At 39.0% G+C, this 18,333-nt stretch overlaps 1 protein-coding gene across 3 annotated transcripts in view; it reads right to left on the reverse strand.

Moving 5' to 3' along the window:
* Positions 1-4,979: 4,979 nt before the first annotated feature.
* Positions 4,980-18,333, reverse strand: part of Ptcd2 (pentatricopeptide repeat domain 2) — a 29,020-nt gene continuing 15,666 nt past the window's right edge. For 2 of the 3 annotated variants that reach the window (XM_046427347.2, XM_046427350.2), the window contains exons 8-10: positions 15,029-15,103; positions 11,536-11,649; positions 4,980-5,795 (exon numbers count right to left, since the gene is read on the reverse strand). In XM_046427347.2, the coding sequence (XP_046283303.1) occupies positions 5,568-5,795; positions 11,536-11,649; positions 15,029-15,103 (417 nt within the window). In that variant the 3' untranslated portion in view covers positions 4,980-5,567. The remainder of the gene's footprint in view (positions 5,796-11,535; positions 11,650-15,028; positions 15,104-18,333) is intronic. The other variant, XM_046427355.2, reaches the window with a different exon arrangement.

Consider the following 18,333-nt stretch of genomic DNA (forward strand, 5'->3'; position numbering starts at 1 on the left):
TAGATATTTTAGTCAAGCTCTGAGCAGTTATGCCATATGTTCTCTTATATTGCATGGATTCTTTTGTTAATACATATTTGAAAGCAATAAATGCATATAGTTTTTATTGTCCTTAATTCATAATGCCCTGGGACTCCTGAATCAAAGAAGGGCCTGGGGTCAGCTTGAGGCAACAGCAGAGTGAGGGTACTTATGTATGGGGACAGATGGCAGAGGCCGTGACCCCAGAAGTGGGTTGGGGAATGAAATAATGCAAATTATCATATGCACATACGAATATGTCACAATGAACCCTGCTATTGTGTGTAATTATAATGCATCGATAAAAGCATAAGAGAATAATCTTTACAAAGATAATTAAAAGTGATTCTTTTTGAAAAATAAATCAATAGCCTCCTGGGGCCAACATGGGCACCAGGGCAGATCCCTTGGATGCATGGACATAGCCAGACTTCATACCTATTTCCTCCTCACAAGTGAAACCAAAGAGGAGCAAGAATGGGGTGTGAAGCTCAGCCTCCCCCACACCAGAAACACAAGCATTTTCTCACATCACCTGTTCTTAAAGTGCATCGCCCAGAGTAGCCACAGCATCACCTGAGAATTTATTAGCAATGCAAATTCTTGACCCTACCTTGGATGTGCAGAACCAGAGACTGTGGTTAGGACCCAGCAATTTGTGTTTTAACAAGCTCTCCAGGTGATTCTGACGCATGCTAAAATTGGACCACAGACTGATGCTCAACTATCATCTTGGATGTAAAAAGTATAGGAAGAAGATATCTAAAAATATCAAACACTTACCTCAAAGAAATCAAAGACTAAAATATCCTTCAAGCAAGTCTCCCATGATCCCCATTCTCAGGTTCTCAATAATCAGAGTTCATAAGAAATTTTATTTAGCTTGCAAAGATATAGAGAAATCTACAATTTCATCTGTCTGAAATTGTAGCAGGTAAATCTTTACCTCCCCACTATAATTTCCCAGTCATATTTACTATGAATTGATTAAAAGTTTGTGTTTTTCCTGTGTTTGTATTTTTCTCAGCAAAGCTGTCAATAGTCTTTGCCCAGGATTGGTCTCTTTTACAACCAAGTCTACTTTGATGTATGGCTTTGATCATTCTAGTATTAGGAGGACCACTTATAGAAGACACAAGCAGGTAAGTAGACCCAAAGTTCCTTAGGGTCAAGATGGCAGCCTAAAAATGTTCTGCTTTGGGAAAGGGAGCTGCCTGTCATTTTCCTGTGAATCCTAAGAGCCTTTGTGGATCCTAAGAGCCTTGTTCTTTGCAGATGCTCATTATAGATTTGATGAAATTAATGACAAATACATGTAGATTTAAACAGCATGGAAATGTCTTGTGGGAAAGATGACACATGAGTTGGACCTTGAAAAATTGGCAGAAAATGATTTTGGAGATTGAAGGCATTTAGCAGGAGGAGAAAAATGTGTATCATGAGATGAGCCAAAGTTTGGAGTGGTCTAAATGTGGAGTGTTTGGTATTAGTGTCTTAGTCTATTCAGACTATTATTACAAAATGCCACAAAAACTGATTAGCTTATAAACAACAGGAATTTATTTCTCACATTCTGGAGGCTGGAAAGTCCAAGAACAAGGCTCCAGCAGACTCTATGTCTAATGAAGGCCACCTTCTGCTTCTCAGACACCACTCTCTCCACAGGGTGGAAGGAGCAAATAAGCCTCTTCAGGCCCCTTTTGTAATGGCACCAATCCCATCTACAAGGGACCCACCCCCATGACCTAGTTACCTCCAGTCCCCATCACCTTGGGGACTGGGATTTCAACATATGAATTGGGGTGGTGGAGGGACAGGGCACAAACATTCAGACCACAGCACTGAGTCTGGGGAGAAAACTCTGTCCATGGGGGATCGTGATGAGCACCCACATCATTTTATGTATATATGGTTAAATGGGTTAGCAATTTACATAAGTCCTAATCCTTTGATTTATTCACCTACTATGCTAGGCGTGGGGCAAATTGTGGAGGACAGGACAGACATGGCACCTAAGTCCAGGGAAGAACAGAAGATGAGCAGTGACAGACACACGATAAATGCTTTGATAAGTGAAGGACCAGAATACTAGGGTAGTTCACTTGAGAAGGAAGGTGGGCCCATACAGCTTCCCCAGATGAAAAGATGTCTGAGTTGTGAGCTGAAAACAATGAGTAGGAGCGAGCCAGTCACTGAGGTGTGGGGCGAAGGGGTGCGAAGGAGCAAGGGATGGAGCTGGATGGGCAAATGTGGGTCAGTGTATGCAGGGACTTCTAAGTCACATTAGGTCTGAGCCTTATCCAGAAGGACATGAGGAATCTTAGGAGATTTTAAGCAGGGGGAAGAACAAACTTTGGATAACCTCACTCAGGCTGCAGAACAGAGGATAGCTGAAAGACAGATGCCTGATAGTGGCGGTCTTAATTAGCGAAGTAGTAATAAGAAAGGAGAAAAGTATAGAGTTGTTGGAAAAAAGAAAATCGGTAATAGTCCTGACATTCCCACTACTGACAGGTGGGGTGTCCGCCCCTGCCTTGAATTCGGGTGGACATATGACTTTAGTGAAAATAATCCCATGACTTCTGATGCCAGGTCATAAAAGGACAACAGCTTCTGCCTGGTCCTCTGGGGACACTCATTCCTGGAACCTGGCCACCATGATCTCAGAAAGCTATGTGTAGGAGTTCTAGCCCCAGCCCCAGGTGAGGTCCCAACATCAACTGCCACAAGTACAGAGTGAGGAATCTTCAAGCTGACTCCAGTCTCAGTCATAATCTGATGAGACCCTGAGCAAGAAGCACCTGGTTGACCCCAGTTAATTCCTAGGATAATGAGAATAATGAAGTGATTGGTGTTCAAAGCCACAGTTTTGGAGTGCTTCTGACAGTGATTCCCAGAACACTATCCCTAATATCACTCCAATTAAGCTCCTGTGTTAGTGCGGGAATGTTCAGGGGTGAGATGATTGGATTATGGGAGCTGTAATTTAATCGGTCTGTCCTAGTTTTAATGGACTGGAGGTAACTGTAGGCAGGTGAGTTGTGGTTGCAGGAGGTAGGTCACCCTGGGTGTGCCCTGGAGGGGTATATCTTCTTGCAGACCTTTCCTCCTCCTTGTTGACATCAGCTGAGCAGCTTTTCTCAGCTGGGCCCTTCCCCCACGATGGGCTGCCTTATCTTGGTCTCAGAGCAATGGAGTTGGCCGTCTATGGACTGAGACATCTGAAATCATAAGCCTCCTCTAAGCTGTTTTTATTGGATGTTTTGGTCACAACTAAAACTAGGAGATATCTTTTGGTTTCTTTCTCATATCTCTACTGGTTACAATCCTGAGGTTTGGATTTTGGGGCAAGACATCAACAGGAAGTAAAACAGTCTACACAGGTATCCGAGTTGAGGAATAAGATGTTCTGTCCAATCAAATATTCTCATGAACAGAAGTGGATGATTGAGGAAAATTAGTGATTGCAAAGAAACATCTTTTTTGTTTTCAAAGAAATGAACAAATTTTAAAGAATGAAGTACCCATCATAACTTATACCAACACTTTTTCTTTGATGGTTTACAACCACCTTTTATCTTGAGGTGAACATTATCACATTACTTAGCTCTGTACTACTGGGAACAGGTGAAATGGTCCAATTTCTGCAGACAGCGAAGCACCAGCCACCCTCTTCAAGGGGAATACCAGGGATTGGGAAGGTTGCTATTTTTTGCTCACAAAATAGCCTTTTTCTTCTTTTTGCTAATGAATGGTCATTAGCTAACGACCAGTGCCACACTCACCCAGTGCTTATAGCTGTCTAAAGGTTCTTTGTGAATGTTAGACAAGATCCAAGATAAGTTGGGGGAACAGGAAATATGCCTTGTTGTTTCCTCAGACTTCAAGAAATCCAAATGCTTTTTTTTTTTTTTCCCTTTTAAACACCACACACACACACAGAAGCCATTAAGCTTCTATGAAGATAATTAATCCCTTATATGGGGCTGCCTAATGTTTCATAGAGCACAAGTAAAAGAGATTCTTTGGATAGTTCTGAGGAGAAAGAACTAAATTTGTTTATGTAATTCTTCAACTAGGGGCAAGCATTGTACATGCTGCCTACGAAGGTGGTATCAACAGTGGCTATTTGTGGAGCACTTACTGTGTCTGGCACTGTCTGCAGGCTTCATATTCAGCATCTAGGTTCATCCTCAAAAAGCCGAGGAGCTTGGTGTTATTCCAGTTTACCAGAGGCAAGCTCCTGACCATGCAGTAAGTCACAGGAGCCCTTAGCATCCTATCCCTTAAGGGACTCTCCTCTTTGAAGACATACAGTGTGGTATGGTGGGAAGGATTCTAGACTATAAATCTAGCTTTTAATCTCAGCTACACCACAAACTAGTAATGCCAAATTTGACAAGTCATCAACCTAAAAAAATGAAGGAGTTGATTAGGAGACTCAGAAGATTCCTCCTACTCTAAAATGTCTGATTCTATGGACAATTCTTGCCTGAGAATAACACTAAAGCAGTGTTTTGGAAGTAGCAGGAAAGAAAGAGTCTGTAGTACTCTTGGAGTCCACTGCTGGGCCCACCCTCTCTGTGGACATTCAGAAACAAAAGGCACAACTGATGTGGGGCTGCTGTGTATCCTGCACATCAGTGGCCAGTATGTAAAATTCATCCTAAGTATGTAAAAATGCTGACCTGCTCTCACCACACATTTATGTTTTACAGGGGGCAGGGCAAAGGCTTCCAAGGAAAAAAAGAGATCATTAACAAAAGAGATGAACTGGAGGACCAAATATTTATGACCCACAAAGAAAAATCATTATCATTTACACTGGCATTGATTTTGAAAAGTACGTGGCTCACCCCTGACCAAAACAGTAACCATTTAAATTTGGCTTATCTGTTCTGAAAACTAAATTCTGGTCTTGTTTGTGCTGCAGACAAAATGAAAAAAATCACAAGAAGTTTACTCAGGTGTGTTTTTATTTCTCTTATTTTTGAGAAAATATGACTCTACGAATTTAAATGAAAATTTTAAATTATTATACAACCACATGTAAGCACTATTTGGAGATGATAAAATGAGCCTCAAGTACCTTTTCAGGGTCAAAGAGCTAAAATGATGGCAGGACACTATGAAAATCCATGTTTTCCAATATGGTAGGATAGGGGTTTAGATCTCTTAAATTCAGCAAGGGTATAATTTGCAAGTAACTATTCCCTGAAAAAAATTAGTCCGAAAAAATTGACCACATTTAGTGAAGGCCATTTTTCAGGGCGCTTGTCAGGGTGCCACGTTCTTCCCTCAGCAGCTCGCACAGGGGAAGTCTCTTTTCTGAGGTTGCGGAGCTTTCTCTGTCTGATCTGGGTCTTCACAGTGGCACAACATAATAATTTCTCTGATCAGCATGACACCATTCAATGAACTCAGGACTTAGGGAGAAGACTTGGTGTTAGCACAGCGTCAACCAAAGTTAGATGCCTGACATCTCAGAAAAGCCAACCGTTCACTTGAAGCAGGCCCCTTAGACCCAAGGAAGTCTGAAAATGAGGTTACTCAGCCAACAGGGACTGGCTGAGGGGCTGGAAGGTCCGACGGCTGATTGTCCTCTTGTTTAATAGCAATGTATGGGACTTCTTGTCCCTGGGGGTACGACAGAGCAGAGTATCCAGTGTGTAAGTGGTGACCTGGCCATTTATGTGCAATTTCCCATAGATCTCGTCAAATTTGGCCAGAAGGTTGGGTGCATCATCCTTCACTTTTTCCCTCACCTTGACCAACTGGAAGAAAGAGCAGATCATTACATCTCTACCAGATTTCTTCCTTGTTCTTTTTATTCTCTAAGAAACAAGAAACAGACCTGAGCAAAAATGTACAGTGCACAATTAAAGTGATAAAAACCAGGGTTCTGAGGCACAAAGTGGCATGACTGACTGTAAGAGAGTCCACCAGCTACATGCAAAATTCAGAATTCATACTTGAAAACCACAGTTTCCTATAAAAGAGTGTTCAAATGGCATGTATTATACAGTGTTACACATCAGGGAAGGACATCAAATATCAATGGAATTAACTTTGTTCAGTGTAATGATTAGAGCGGGAGAAGGGTCACACCACATCGGGCTTTACATACAGTCCATGGTAACTGTTTGAATTTAGCTTAAAAGCACATCAGACGGTCTAAATGGGACATGATCTGATTTAGGTTTAAAAAGCTGTTCAGAGAATGAATGGGAGGGTGCAGGAACATGAAGATAATAGTGGAGGCCACTACAGCAGTCCAGAGAAGAAAGGATGGTGGTTTAGAATAGAGAAAAGATGAAGAAGTCGATATATGTAAAATATATTTTGGAGAGTGAATTTTGGAGGGGAAAATCAAGGTCTGTTTTGGACATGACTGAGACACCTGTGATACACCTATGTGGACTTGGGGAGAGGCAGTTAATATACAGGTCTGGGATGTGGAGGAGAGGTCTAGGCCAGAGGTATAAACAATAAGTGTATAGCATTTAATTTTATAAATAACAGTGAGCTCAAAGTTAGAACGTGAAGCTACTTTCTGAACAAAAATCAACATTGTGCCTAGTTTAATTCTTATCAAGATACAGCTTACGTACATTTCTCAGTGAAATTTAAGTGAGTTCAAGATTCCTAACAAATCCTTTGGTCATCTTCTAAATAAAGCATTTTATTTGCCAGCTGCACATTCCCCCAGCCAAACCTTCAGACAAGCAGCCTAAGCTCTTCATAATGGTTCTTGAAAAGAATAGCTTGTTTAGTCCTCAAGTTCAAGGTGAACTGATTTAATGTGCAGCATATGGCTTCTAAAAGGAGCAAACATGCCAAGCTGGAGGGAATGTGTGTTAACTTCATACACTACATCGGTTGTATCACCACAGAAATATTAAATGGCATCGTGAGTCCCATGCTAAAATTTACGCAGAAAAGAGATTTTATTAATTTCATTTTACAAAAGAAATCAACAAAAAAATAGCTAATGCTTGAGTCTTTTCGTAACAGCACTGTAGAAAATCAACAATTCTTTTTAATACTTCTGGTACAATAATAGCAGCTTAAGTTTAGTCTTATTGCCATACTTTTTTTTCCCCCCTGGTGGTGCTGGGGACTGAACTCAGGGCCTTGTGCATGCCAGGCAAGTACTCTACCAACTGAGCTATATCCCCAGCCCCTTCACACATTTTTAATGGGTATAAATATTAAATACAGCATTTTAAAAATACAGTTGACAATATTACACTCCATACACAATCCCTCATACATGTGTTTAGAACTAATTCAAAATCTACTGGACTTGTTATAAATCAATTCATTTCTCATCAAGCAGATCCCTGAGCGGTCTCACAGTAACCAGGGGTAATACACGGAACTAGAGATTAGTTTTCAAAGTAAAAAAGTCTTATATCAGAATTTTTCCATGTAGGGTTTGTTTGGATGCTCCAGTCATGTAAATGGGTGACTGTAGGTGTAAGGAAAGACTAACATCAATGCTGTTGAGAAAACTGATTTGTATCAGTGTTATGCAATCATGTATGCATATGTGCTTATGAATGCATGTATGTACACTTACATACATACACACATGATGGTACACAAAATTTGTTCATATTTCCAGTTCCTCTATTTTTAAAATTTATTCCAGAATGGCTCGGGTGGGCCACAACCTACAGAACCGGGACCTCAGATACAAAGAAGCTTTAAGTTAACCATATCCAGTTAGTTTCCTGACATTTCCTTTGCCGGCAGGAAGAAGTCTTCGGGCAGAAGTGAGGAATAAGTGGAAAAGGGCTGGGAGGGCAACAGTTTGACAAGGGAGAAAGCAGCCACCTGCCACCTTGGTCATCAGCCTGGGCCAGGACTATTCAGGCAGAAGAAGGAGGAAGAAATAGGGAATAGGGCAGACCAACTAACAGACCACGCTGTTAGTCAAAATAACAATGCCAGTATTATTACTGACAATACGACCATTGTCAATAATTTATGATCTCTTTATAGTTCTCCTCTCCCTTATGTTACATGGCATTAGAGATGTACAAATGACTACATTTCAAATGACCAGCAATAATTCCTCTTTGCATACTTAAGCCTACAATATGGCCCAAGGGTTTGTTTCATTTTGCTTTCAATTCCTAGGAATTTCTTTTCCTCTTCATTTTTATTTAACTTTGTTTCTGAATTTTGCAAAGCATTTACTTTGTTCCCAAATCAAACATACAAGGCTCTGGTTGTAGCTCAGTGGTAGAGCTAGAGCGCTTTGTGTGAGGCACTGGGTTTGATCCTCAGCACCACATAAAAATAAATAAATAAAATGAAGGTATGGTGTCCATCTACAACTAGTTTTTAAAAAGTCAAATATACAAACAAGGTACATTCAGAAAAGTCACAGTTCTCTCACTTTTCCACAACTGTTTTGATTAAGCTTTGGTTTTTCCATCTGTTGTTTTTCAAAACTCTCAACCTATTCACATATAAATATACAGTTATGTGTCACTTAATGATGGGAATATGTTCTGAGAAATGTGTTGTCAGGCAACTTACATGAACATAAGTGTACTCAGACAAGCAAAGATTACCATGTATGTTACTAGGCAATAGAGAGCCCTCCATGCTCCCACCCCTGTATTGGCGGTTAACTCCAGGGCCTCGCATGTGCTGGCCAAGTGCTTTACCACTGAGCTACATCCTCAGCCCTTTCTATTTTGAAACATGGTCTAAGTTGCTGAGGTTGGCCCTGAACTTCCAATTGTCCTGCCTCAGCCTTCCAGGTAGCTAGGATTACAGGTATGTACCATTGCACTTGTCTAAAAGCAATATAATCTTACGAGAGTGCCATCACATAAGCAGTCAGTCACTGATCAAAATGTCATTATGTACTGCCTGCTTATATGAACACACAAACACACACACACACACACACACATTCCCTTCTTAGAGCACACCACACTGATTTGTATCTTGCTTTTTTCACTTAGTAATATATATCCAAGTGGTCCATATATGTAGTGATCCACAGAATTACATGTTGTAGTTATTCCTCATTTCTTTTAGAGTTGCATAGCAGTGCTTCCTATGAATACAACCTAATTTGTTCAATTAGTTCTCTAAGAAAGAAACTGGGTTATTTCCAGTCTCTTGTTATTACAAATCAGCCTGCAACAAACAGCCTTCTACATACAGCTTCTTACATTTTTGTCAGTTTATGTATTCTGAGAAGTGGGAGGCTTGAGTCGAAGGGTAAATTCGTTTATAATTCTACTACATATTGCTGAATGTCTCCCCACAAGGACTATACCAATTGCATTCCCTCCACCCTCATGAGATGATGATTCCTGTTTCCTCAGAGCCTTATTGCTATGGTTTGATGTGGTTTATCCCCCAAAAGTAAATTTGTTAAAAGCTTGGTCCCCTGTGTGGCGTGGTTAAGAAGTAGTGGACCTTTAAGAGGTGAAGCTTAGTGGAAGGTCACTGTGGTCTCTGCCCTTGGAAGAGATTCTATGGGACCCTGAGTTGGTTCTTGTAAGAGGATTGGTATAAAAGAGTAAGCATGCCCCTCTCCTACTCTGGTTTCTCATCATAGCATGTGACTTCTCCTCCAGTAGGAGTTTCCACTATGATGCCATCTACCATGAGGTAACACAGCCAAGGAGGCCCTTGTCAGAGCCTGTGCCACAGTATTTGAACTTTCAACCTCCAAAACTGTAAACTAAGTAAACCCTTTTTCTTTGTAAGCAAAGAAATAGCAGCCTGAGGTATTTCATTACAGTAATGGAAAATGGACATTCAAAGAATAAGATGTCAAACTTTCAGATTTCTATCATCTAAGGTATAAGTAAAACCACAGGTAAGTTTTATTTTGCATTTCCTTTAATATGAGCAAGGTTAAGAATCTTTCCAAATACTTAAAGGTCATTCATAATTCTTTTAAGTGAATTCTGTCCCTATCTCTTACCCATTTTTCTTTAGGGTTGTTGGTCCTTTTCTTACAATGTTTAAAAACTGTTCTTTATATATTAAGGTTAGTTAGTTCTCTGTATAATTAAAGTTTGAAAGCTTTTCCTTCCAACTTGTTTACCTTTTGACTTTGTTATGGTGTCTCTGTCATACCAAAAAACAAAAACAAAAACAAATTTATGCAGTCAAATTTATCAATCTTTTCTTTTTTGGTACTAAGGATTGAACCCAGGGCGTAGGGACACTTAACCACTGAGCTATATCCCCAGAGTTTGTTTTGTTTTGTTTTGAGACAAGGTTCTTCCTAAGTTGCTGAAGCTGACCTTGAACTGCTCCTGTCTCAGACTCTGGAGTGCTGGGATTACAGGCATGCGCCACCATACCCAGCTCAATCATTTCTTTTATTGATTTGGATTTTTGACTAAGAAAGAAAATTTTCCACTGTCAGGATATAAAGTAATTCACTAATGGTTATACTTAGTGATTGCATTGTTTCATTTTGAAATTTTCATATCTTATCCATTTGGAATTTATCTTGGCTTGTGGTACAAGAACACATAAAATTTTTGTATTCCACTGGCTCTCTACTTTTTCTAGTACCACTTCTTAGAAATGTCTATCTATTTTCATTTATCTGAGACACTGGCTTTTGTCTTCATCTAAGTATCCCTGGACTTGCAATGCTATCTCATTAGCTCACCCATTCATGTGCTATTGCCATGGTTTGCATTATAGAAGCTTTAATATGCTTTAGTATCTGCTCAGCCTTGTATTTATTATTGCTCTTTTTCATAGGGTTTTCTTAGCTATTCTTTCTTGGTTGTAATTGCATCTAAACTTAAACTACAGAAAGAAACACAGTGAAATCTTTATTGGGATCATATTATCTCATCACGTTAACTTGGGGAGAACTGACTTTATGAGGCTGAATCTTCCTACCTACATGGTAGGACAAATTTTTAGGATGAAAGATACTATACCCTATTGTTTGCAATTAGGAATGACCATGGGAAAGGAGATGCTCAAAAGAATAAGGCAATTTCTAGGCTGATACCCTGGAGAGGGGGCAGAGAGTACACCATGCAAGGCTGGATTAAGAGATGCGTGCAGTCACTATGGGAATATAGAGAAAGGAGCCAGAGGCTGTCTATGGGGCAGTCATTCTTTTCTGATGATTTCTATTTTCTCCATAAAACAGGAAGCAAGGTCATTAACTGAGCATAAGAAAAGAGGAGAAAAGTATTGGAAGCTTTAGGGGAAAGGAAAAAGGTGTAAAATTGTCATCCACGTGTAAAAGAAACAAAGCTCATGAAAACTGTGCACAGAAAAGAGTAACATAAACAAAGATGTTTTCCTAGACTATTAGAAGACATATTCTGTCAGAATAAAACAAATCTTTGTATGCAAACAAAAGCTTTACAACAGGAATGACGGAGCTGCCATGTTTGACATCTCTTTAAGGAGATGGGCTAAAGAATCAAGAAATCAGGTGAATATTTTTAAGAGTGCTTTTTCACTTTTAAATGATTTCTGCAGCACTTGCACACTCACCACTTCCTCTGAGAACACACGTTTTTTCACAAATATTGATAAATTTCCTTCTGCAGCATTCATTAGTATATCTATCAGGGTTTCCAACATATTTGACTGGATATGGATAATAATCTGAATAAAAAAAGAAACAAGCAGGCAAAAACAAGCATGAGCCAGTATTTCAATGGTTGGAAACGCACCTAGCTACATAAGTTTGCATCAATAGGCACACGCCATGTTTTGATGCTCATTCCTAATACATTCAATCACTTGTGCAGGTTCAAAACAGTGCTTATGTTGTAACATGAGAAATTGAGACTGGACATTTAGAAGAGATTTCTGGGTTATAATTTTTGAACAAAAAAAAACTATCTTTAAGTCGGTGACCCAGTTCATAAAGAGGATGATTCATATTCAGCATCAATTCAAGGTTCCTTACATGGTCCTTGCCTAAAGGATAACCCTCCCACTACATGCACTAGCTGATCTTCCAGTTCAGAGAAAAGGAGCCCATCCTCCTACCCTGGCACCGAGCACACGCCCTGCCTACCATGCTCTGCATTTCTCCTCCTACTGGGCATAGACAGCCTCTGGTATCTTTTTTGGACACCACTGTTGTCCACAACTAGTAGGAAGTGGAGAAGTAAAAACAAAACAAACAAACGATATTACTAGAGTTGATTAACAGCTGTGAGAGACAGGTAAGGACAGAGAGCTGAAGAGTCTAAATCTGCGAAGTGGGCTACATGCACTGGCAGTGGATTATGTTTTTTGACATCTAATCCTATGTTCTGTTCATTACCACTCAGGAGGAGTGGCCAGCTCCAGTCCTGGATGAGAGAGGCACAACCCTCCCCATCTCTGTAGGTCTGGAGAGGAGAAACCTGGGGCCTCACTGTCAGGTGTCTGAGTTAAAACCCTGACTCATATATCTGCTGTGAGAACTTGGGTAACTGAACTTACCCTTTGACTCTTAATTTCCCTACCTATACTACGGAGGAATACTGTTTTGATAGGCCTCTATAAAATGAGCTAATGAATGTAAAGTGCCTACTGTAACTTAGCTAAAATTAAATTAAAACCTGCCCATCTCACTATCTTTGATTTCTCTCTACTAACCTCATTTCAACTCCAGGAAAAACTACCAATGATCCACCTATAGCACCTCTCCCACACTCTACTGGATTTCTTTCCTTCCTGATGCTCTGAACTATTGGATGGCTTTGGCTTTAGGGGAAGAGTTTCTTGTTAATTCCAGCAATTCTACTCCTGTCCCATCATAAAATTAGCACATCTGCAGGCCACTCCCCTCAGAATCAGTCACACACTTGAACACCAGAGTTGCCCATAACCAGTAGGAAGTGGAGAAGAATACAAATAACATATGGTATCTGCTAGAAGACCAGGGTTCCTAGTCTTCTGGTGGCTCAAATGACAGGACCTTTGGGACTCTGGAGCTTTGCCAAACAGCCTCAGCCTCCCAGACCTGCCTTAGCCTCTGAATTTTCAGCTTGATGCCCCCAAAGCTTCTCTTTGGACAGTGAGGATCTGCTATTCCAGGTGGGGTGCTGAGCCCTGCTGGAACTCTACACAGCTGTTATTGTTCCCTGACTTTTCTGATGCTTCCTCTGCCTCACCATGAACGCCTTATAAACTCATTTGTGAGTCTCTTACATCCCTTTCTTGTGGCATATGTCAGTTCACAGCAGACCCATCACTAGGTGTCTGCAGACTGACTGAGCTGACGGCTTTCACACTCTTCCCCTCCCGGCTTATGCCCTATGCAAAATACTTTGTGGGCATTTTCCTAGAAGTCTCTTCTCTTCTAAGACCATCTCCTTCTCAGATTCTCTGTTGTCATTGGCTCCATCTTTCCCTCATGAGAAATCATTTTGAAAAGTTAAGTGTAGACTCCAGTATCCTTATCTTAGACTTCTGGCCTAACCTTATTCTCTGAAATTGACCATAAATGTTGACCTAGTCATTCTCCCGAAGTCAATGGGCAGTGGAGTGGGGGTGACTTTTGACAATAACCACTAAAGTACAGAAATGAAAATCATTATTACTGTTAAGTGTTACTATTTTTTTTCTGAGAAGCTTGGGAATTTTGTCTAATTCCCATTCTGAAATTTTTTCCTTTTTATTTAACTGACCTTATGTGAAACAAATACTACTAGTATTGGCAAATATTAATTGATTAAGTGTCTGGCACTATGCAAACTACCTCATTCACTTACTTCTTTCAATGCCCCAAATAAAAGAACAAGTATCATTACGGTTTCAGATCAAAGGAAATCAGGATCTACAGAGATGAAGTAACTTACCTAAAATTCAGATGGTAAGAGGTGCTTAGAATTAAGAGTTTGTATTCTTTTAAACAAAAGCCTCACTAAAAGCAATCTGTTAGCAAAGAACGTACTTCTACCTCGAACCCTTCAATCACACAGACCTGTCTTCCTTCAGAACACTGCTCGACATGACCTCCTCTCCCAGACCTCAGTTAGCCCTGTCTTGTCCTTCATTCCCTCTTCTTGGAATACTCCAATGCATCTGGGATCTGTTACCCTAGTTCATCTCACACCACTCTTCACATGGTTCAGTTCCATGGAAATATTTTCTTCTTCTCAGTCCCTTGACTGTTTCAGGAGATGGGAAGCCCTTGAAAGCTGGGGACTTTTCTTGTCCAACTCCTCACAACACAAATGCACTCAGCACACAAGCAGGGCCTTGAAAGGAGCTGGCTGCATGCAGACTACAGTGCCTTTAATGATAATATGGTCTTTTTTTATTTTTTATTGGAACAGGAAGGTTTACGTGACTCACTGTTCAAAAACTGGGAGCGGTGACAGAATATGCTTTTGGGAGGAATGTTTTGTCTTTGTTTTGGTTTTAGGGGTTAAGGTCATACATGTCTTGGTGGAATGAGTACAGCTCTTGCTGACCCAAGTAACAAGACTCCAAACAAGTGACACAGTAGTCCAGATAAGTCAATGAAGCCAATGGACCTTGGCAGACTGGCAATATAATAAGAATGAAAACAGTTGATATCTACTGAATGCTTACCATGCATCAGACATAGTTAATGCACCATAGGTAATGAGCTCATTAATCACAAAGACATATGAGTTAGCTGCCACAGCTGGAATGCAATTAGCATGCAGGTTTCTCTTAAGGTCCAGTAAAGAGACTGGTGATTTTGTCTCCATTCCCTTCCTCTTTCCGCATCTATAGGAGTCCTAGCTATGCCTTCTGCCTTCAGCATTTAGCCCTGTCTTCCATCTGAGTATATCTAACCTTCCCACATATTTATAAACTCCTGGAAACAACTGCTGTTGACTCCTCTCATGGGGTGATTCTGTAACTTACACACAGAAGAGCTCAATAAAACAAAAAAAGAGCTCTTTTGAACTGAATAAAGACGTTAGGAGATCAAGTTGTTGTACACAGACTGAAAATGCAAACATTTTACTATATTTCAAGTCTTATCTTTAACCATAAAGAAGTCACTTACATTTAAATTTGTGCAAGTTATGTTCTCTGGATTCATGATTTGAGAAAAAATGGATGCAGCTTTTGCTACCTGGTTCTGAAGGAAAACAAACAAACAAACAAACAAAGTAAGTATTACCCCAAATCATGAGTTATTACTCTATCACAAAGATCATTAATGGAAGGCAGAATATGACTATTCACAAAGCCCCAGAGTATTCAGTAATCAAAAATAAATACTGCATAAACTGTGTCATCCAATAGCATATAATTCTATGCTTTAACAACCTGCCTAAGTCAAATTTTTTAAGATAGCAGCAGTAGGTTAGAATTTTCTCTTGTCCCACTGGAATTAGCTTTTAAGTCAAACAAGAATGAGAAACACAAACACAAATCCTATCTCTGACATAAAAACTTCAAGCCAGAGAAGAGGTGGAAACACTTCAAGAACCCTGGAGAGGGAGCCTGGGAAGGTTTTTAAAGGATCTCACAAGGCCAACCTGAAGTGCATAACCTAAAATCATGTTTACAGTAAAGTCAACACAGTTCTAAACTAATGAGGGAAACTTTCTGGGTCCTTGTAGTGGCAGGTGAGCCAAGTCAAAGATTTCCACAGATAAGCCATGTTTGCAGGAAGCAGTGTGTGACTATGGCAGCAGCACAAAAGAGACTGTCACTGAACACCACCACAATGCCTATTTTCATTGGCCAGGGAGAAGTAAACCTATACATACTTATAGGCAGAACTTCACATGTTATATAACATACATGTTATTAATTATTTTACCTAAACAAAAAGCCTGCTAGTCTAGAATAGGGTTCAGGTGCCTGTTTCTTTGCTCTCTCTTAAATGAACTTCCTGCAAATGGCTGTTCTAAGAGAAATTTGTATTTTTCAGTGATGAATAATCAAAAAAGATGCAGCACATGAACTCCACAGAGACATTTTTTAAAAACGTTTTTAGTTGCAGATGGACACAATACCTTTATTTTGTTTATGTGTGAGGCAAGCGCTCCACCACTGAGCCACAACCCCAGCCCACACTGTGTTTTCCTTAAAGGAAGAAAGGAACACAGTAAAACAAAGATAAGAAAATAACTGGTAGATGAGGAAATTCCAATACAAAAATATTCCCAAGGATATCAAGGACACAAATGAGAAAATGAACAAGATCCCCTCAATTCTAAATGGAAGAAAATCAGGCAGACCTCAGATTTCTCCATGGCAATATTCCAAACCACAAGACAAAAGAGCAATGCCTAAAATAATCTCAAGAAAAAGCAAGTGTCATCTCAAAAATTTAAACCTGGCCAAAAACAAAAGGCAAATAAAATAATTTTAAGGAAAGAGCTCAAGAGAATATTGCTCCTCTGAAAATATAGAAGAAAACACTTGAGCCAACAAAAAGAAGACTGGAAGAATAATAGCAAAACAACTAGCAAGGAACTTATTTAACTACATATAGAGGGCCAAGACAAACATGGGGAATATGGTTACAGAACAGACAGCAAATATCATACACCAGGACAACAGGGCAATGGCAATACCAACAAAAACAAGAAAAGGGAAAATGAAGATTAAGAATAAGGTATGCCATTTTCTTCTTTTTATTACCTGTGGGTCAAAAATATAATTTAAAGCTGATAAATATTTAAGAGAAAAGTAAACACTATGAAAGATAATGTATCAACTAAAATTAGATGGTAGTGAAGGACGAAAATAAGAGGAGAAAAAGAAAATATGCTAATTTCACCATCACTTATAGTGGGGAATTAATAGGTATTATCAAAGGAACTAGAGAATTAAGAAAATTCAATAAAGTTATAGCTTTAAAGTAATCACTAGAGCAAAAATACAAAAAACACAGAAACAACCATGAGATATTTTAAGTTAAAAAAATTAAAGCATCAAATAAAGTAAGACCTAAGATCATCTATATGTCATATAAATATAAGCGGGTTAGGAAAGACCTACAAACATTATAAAATTGAAATTTATGCAATGTACAAGAGATTACACCTAAAACAAAACAATTCAGAAAGAGTGGAAATCACAGAATGGGAAAACGTGTAAATATCAGGCATATGTAAACCTAGTCAAAATAAAGAGAAATTCAAACAAGGGTAGAGATATTAATATTGTACAAAGTTGAATTCAGGGCAAAAGCATTAAACACAACCAAGAAAGGCACTATATGAAAGTGAGAGATTCAAAAATATGACATGACATCTGTACTCTAAACAATGTAACTTACACAGACATAAAGGGGAAAAAGACCTAAAAAAGAAATGAAATCATGTGCCTTAAACAATTCCCGTGGACAAAGAGGGAACCAGTGGATGCCTATTGAGTGAAGGACAAGTCTTTGTCCTTCAGTGATTTGTTTCCAGCACCATATGGAAATGGAGCACCCAGATATTCTGATTTCTAATTAGAAGTAAACAAGAGTTCTCTGCCATATTGTACCAGCTGAGTAAATAACCTGGTTTGGGTAGTATTTCTCTGCCATAAAATATCTTTAACTACATAGTAAACATACAAAATATTTTGTATTTTTAAGGCCTTGGAATAGGCAGGGCTCTTTAAGAGTGGCTACTCCACCAGTGTTTCTCATTAGCTAGGATGAAACTTACTTGAAACTTTCAATTTAAAGAAATTCAAAGCTGGGCGGGGGTTATGACTCGGTGGTAGAGTGCTTGCCTAGCATGCATGAGGCAGTGGGTTCATTCCCCAGCACCACATAAAAAATAAATTTATTCTACAAATAAAATAAAGGTATTGTGCACATCTACAACTAAAAAAAATATATTAAAAAAATTCAAAGCTAAAGATATATATGTACATATACTTTTGTATGTATTACATAATATATATATATATATATATATATATATATATATATATACACACACACACACACACACACATACATACATTTATATCTCTGCATGCAGTTTGTCAGGTTATACAGATTTTTTTATTAAGGATTTAAAAATGAACACACCATATAGGATTGAAGTATCTGATTTGATTAAAATTTTGTATATCACCAAATTCTTAAAAAAGTAACAGTCAAATGCTAAATAACATAAAGTTGGTTGCTATTACACCTTAAAAATTGAGTATACACACAATTACCTGTTTATATGTGCTCATTTGTTATTCTCAAAAATAATGCGTGACTATGATGTAGTCAATAGATTTTACCAGCCACGGTTTTGCTACTTTATATTCAAAACTAAGTTTGTTCTTAGTGAGAATCATAAAGTATTTTGTAGAAGGGCCAAATCACAGAATAAAAGGATAAAGTGAATTCGCCAACATTCC

This window comes from Marmota monax, unplaced genomic scaffold, assembly GCF_021218885.2.
Source record: "Marmota monax isolate L192 unplaced genomic scaffold, Marmota_monax_Labrador192_F-V1.1 WCK01_AAM20220418_F8-fsc00018, whole genome shotgun sequence".
Taxonomy (NCBI): Eukaryota; Metazoa; Chordata; class Mammalia; order Rodentia; family Sciuridae; genus Marmota; species Marmota monax.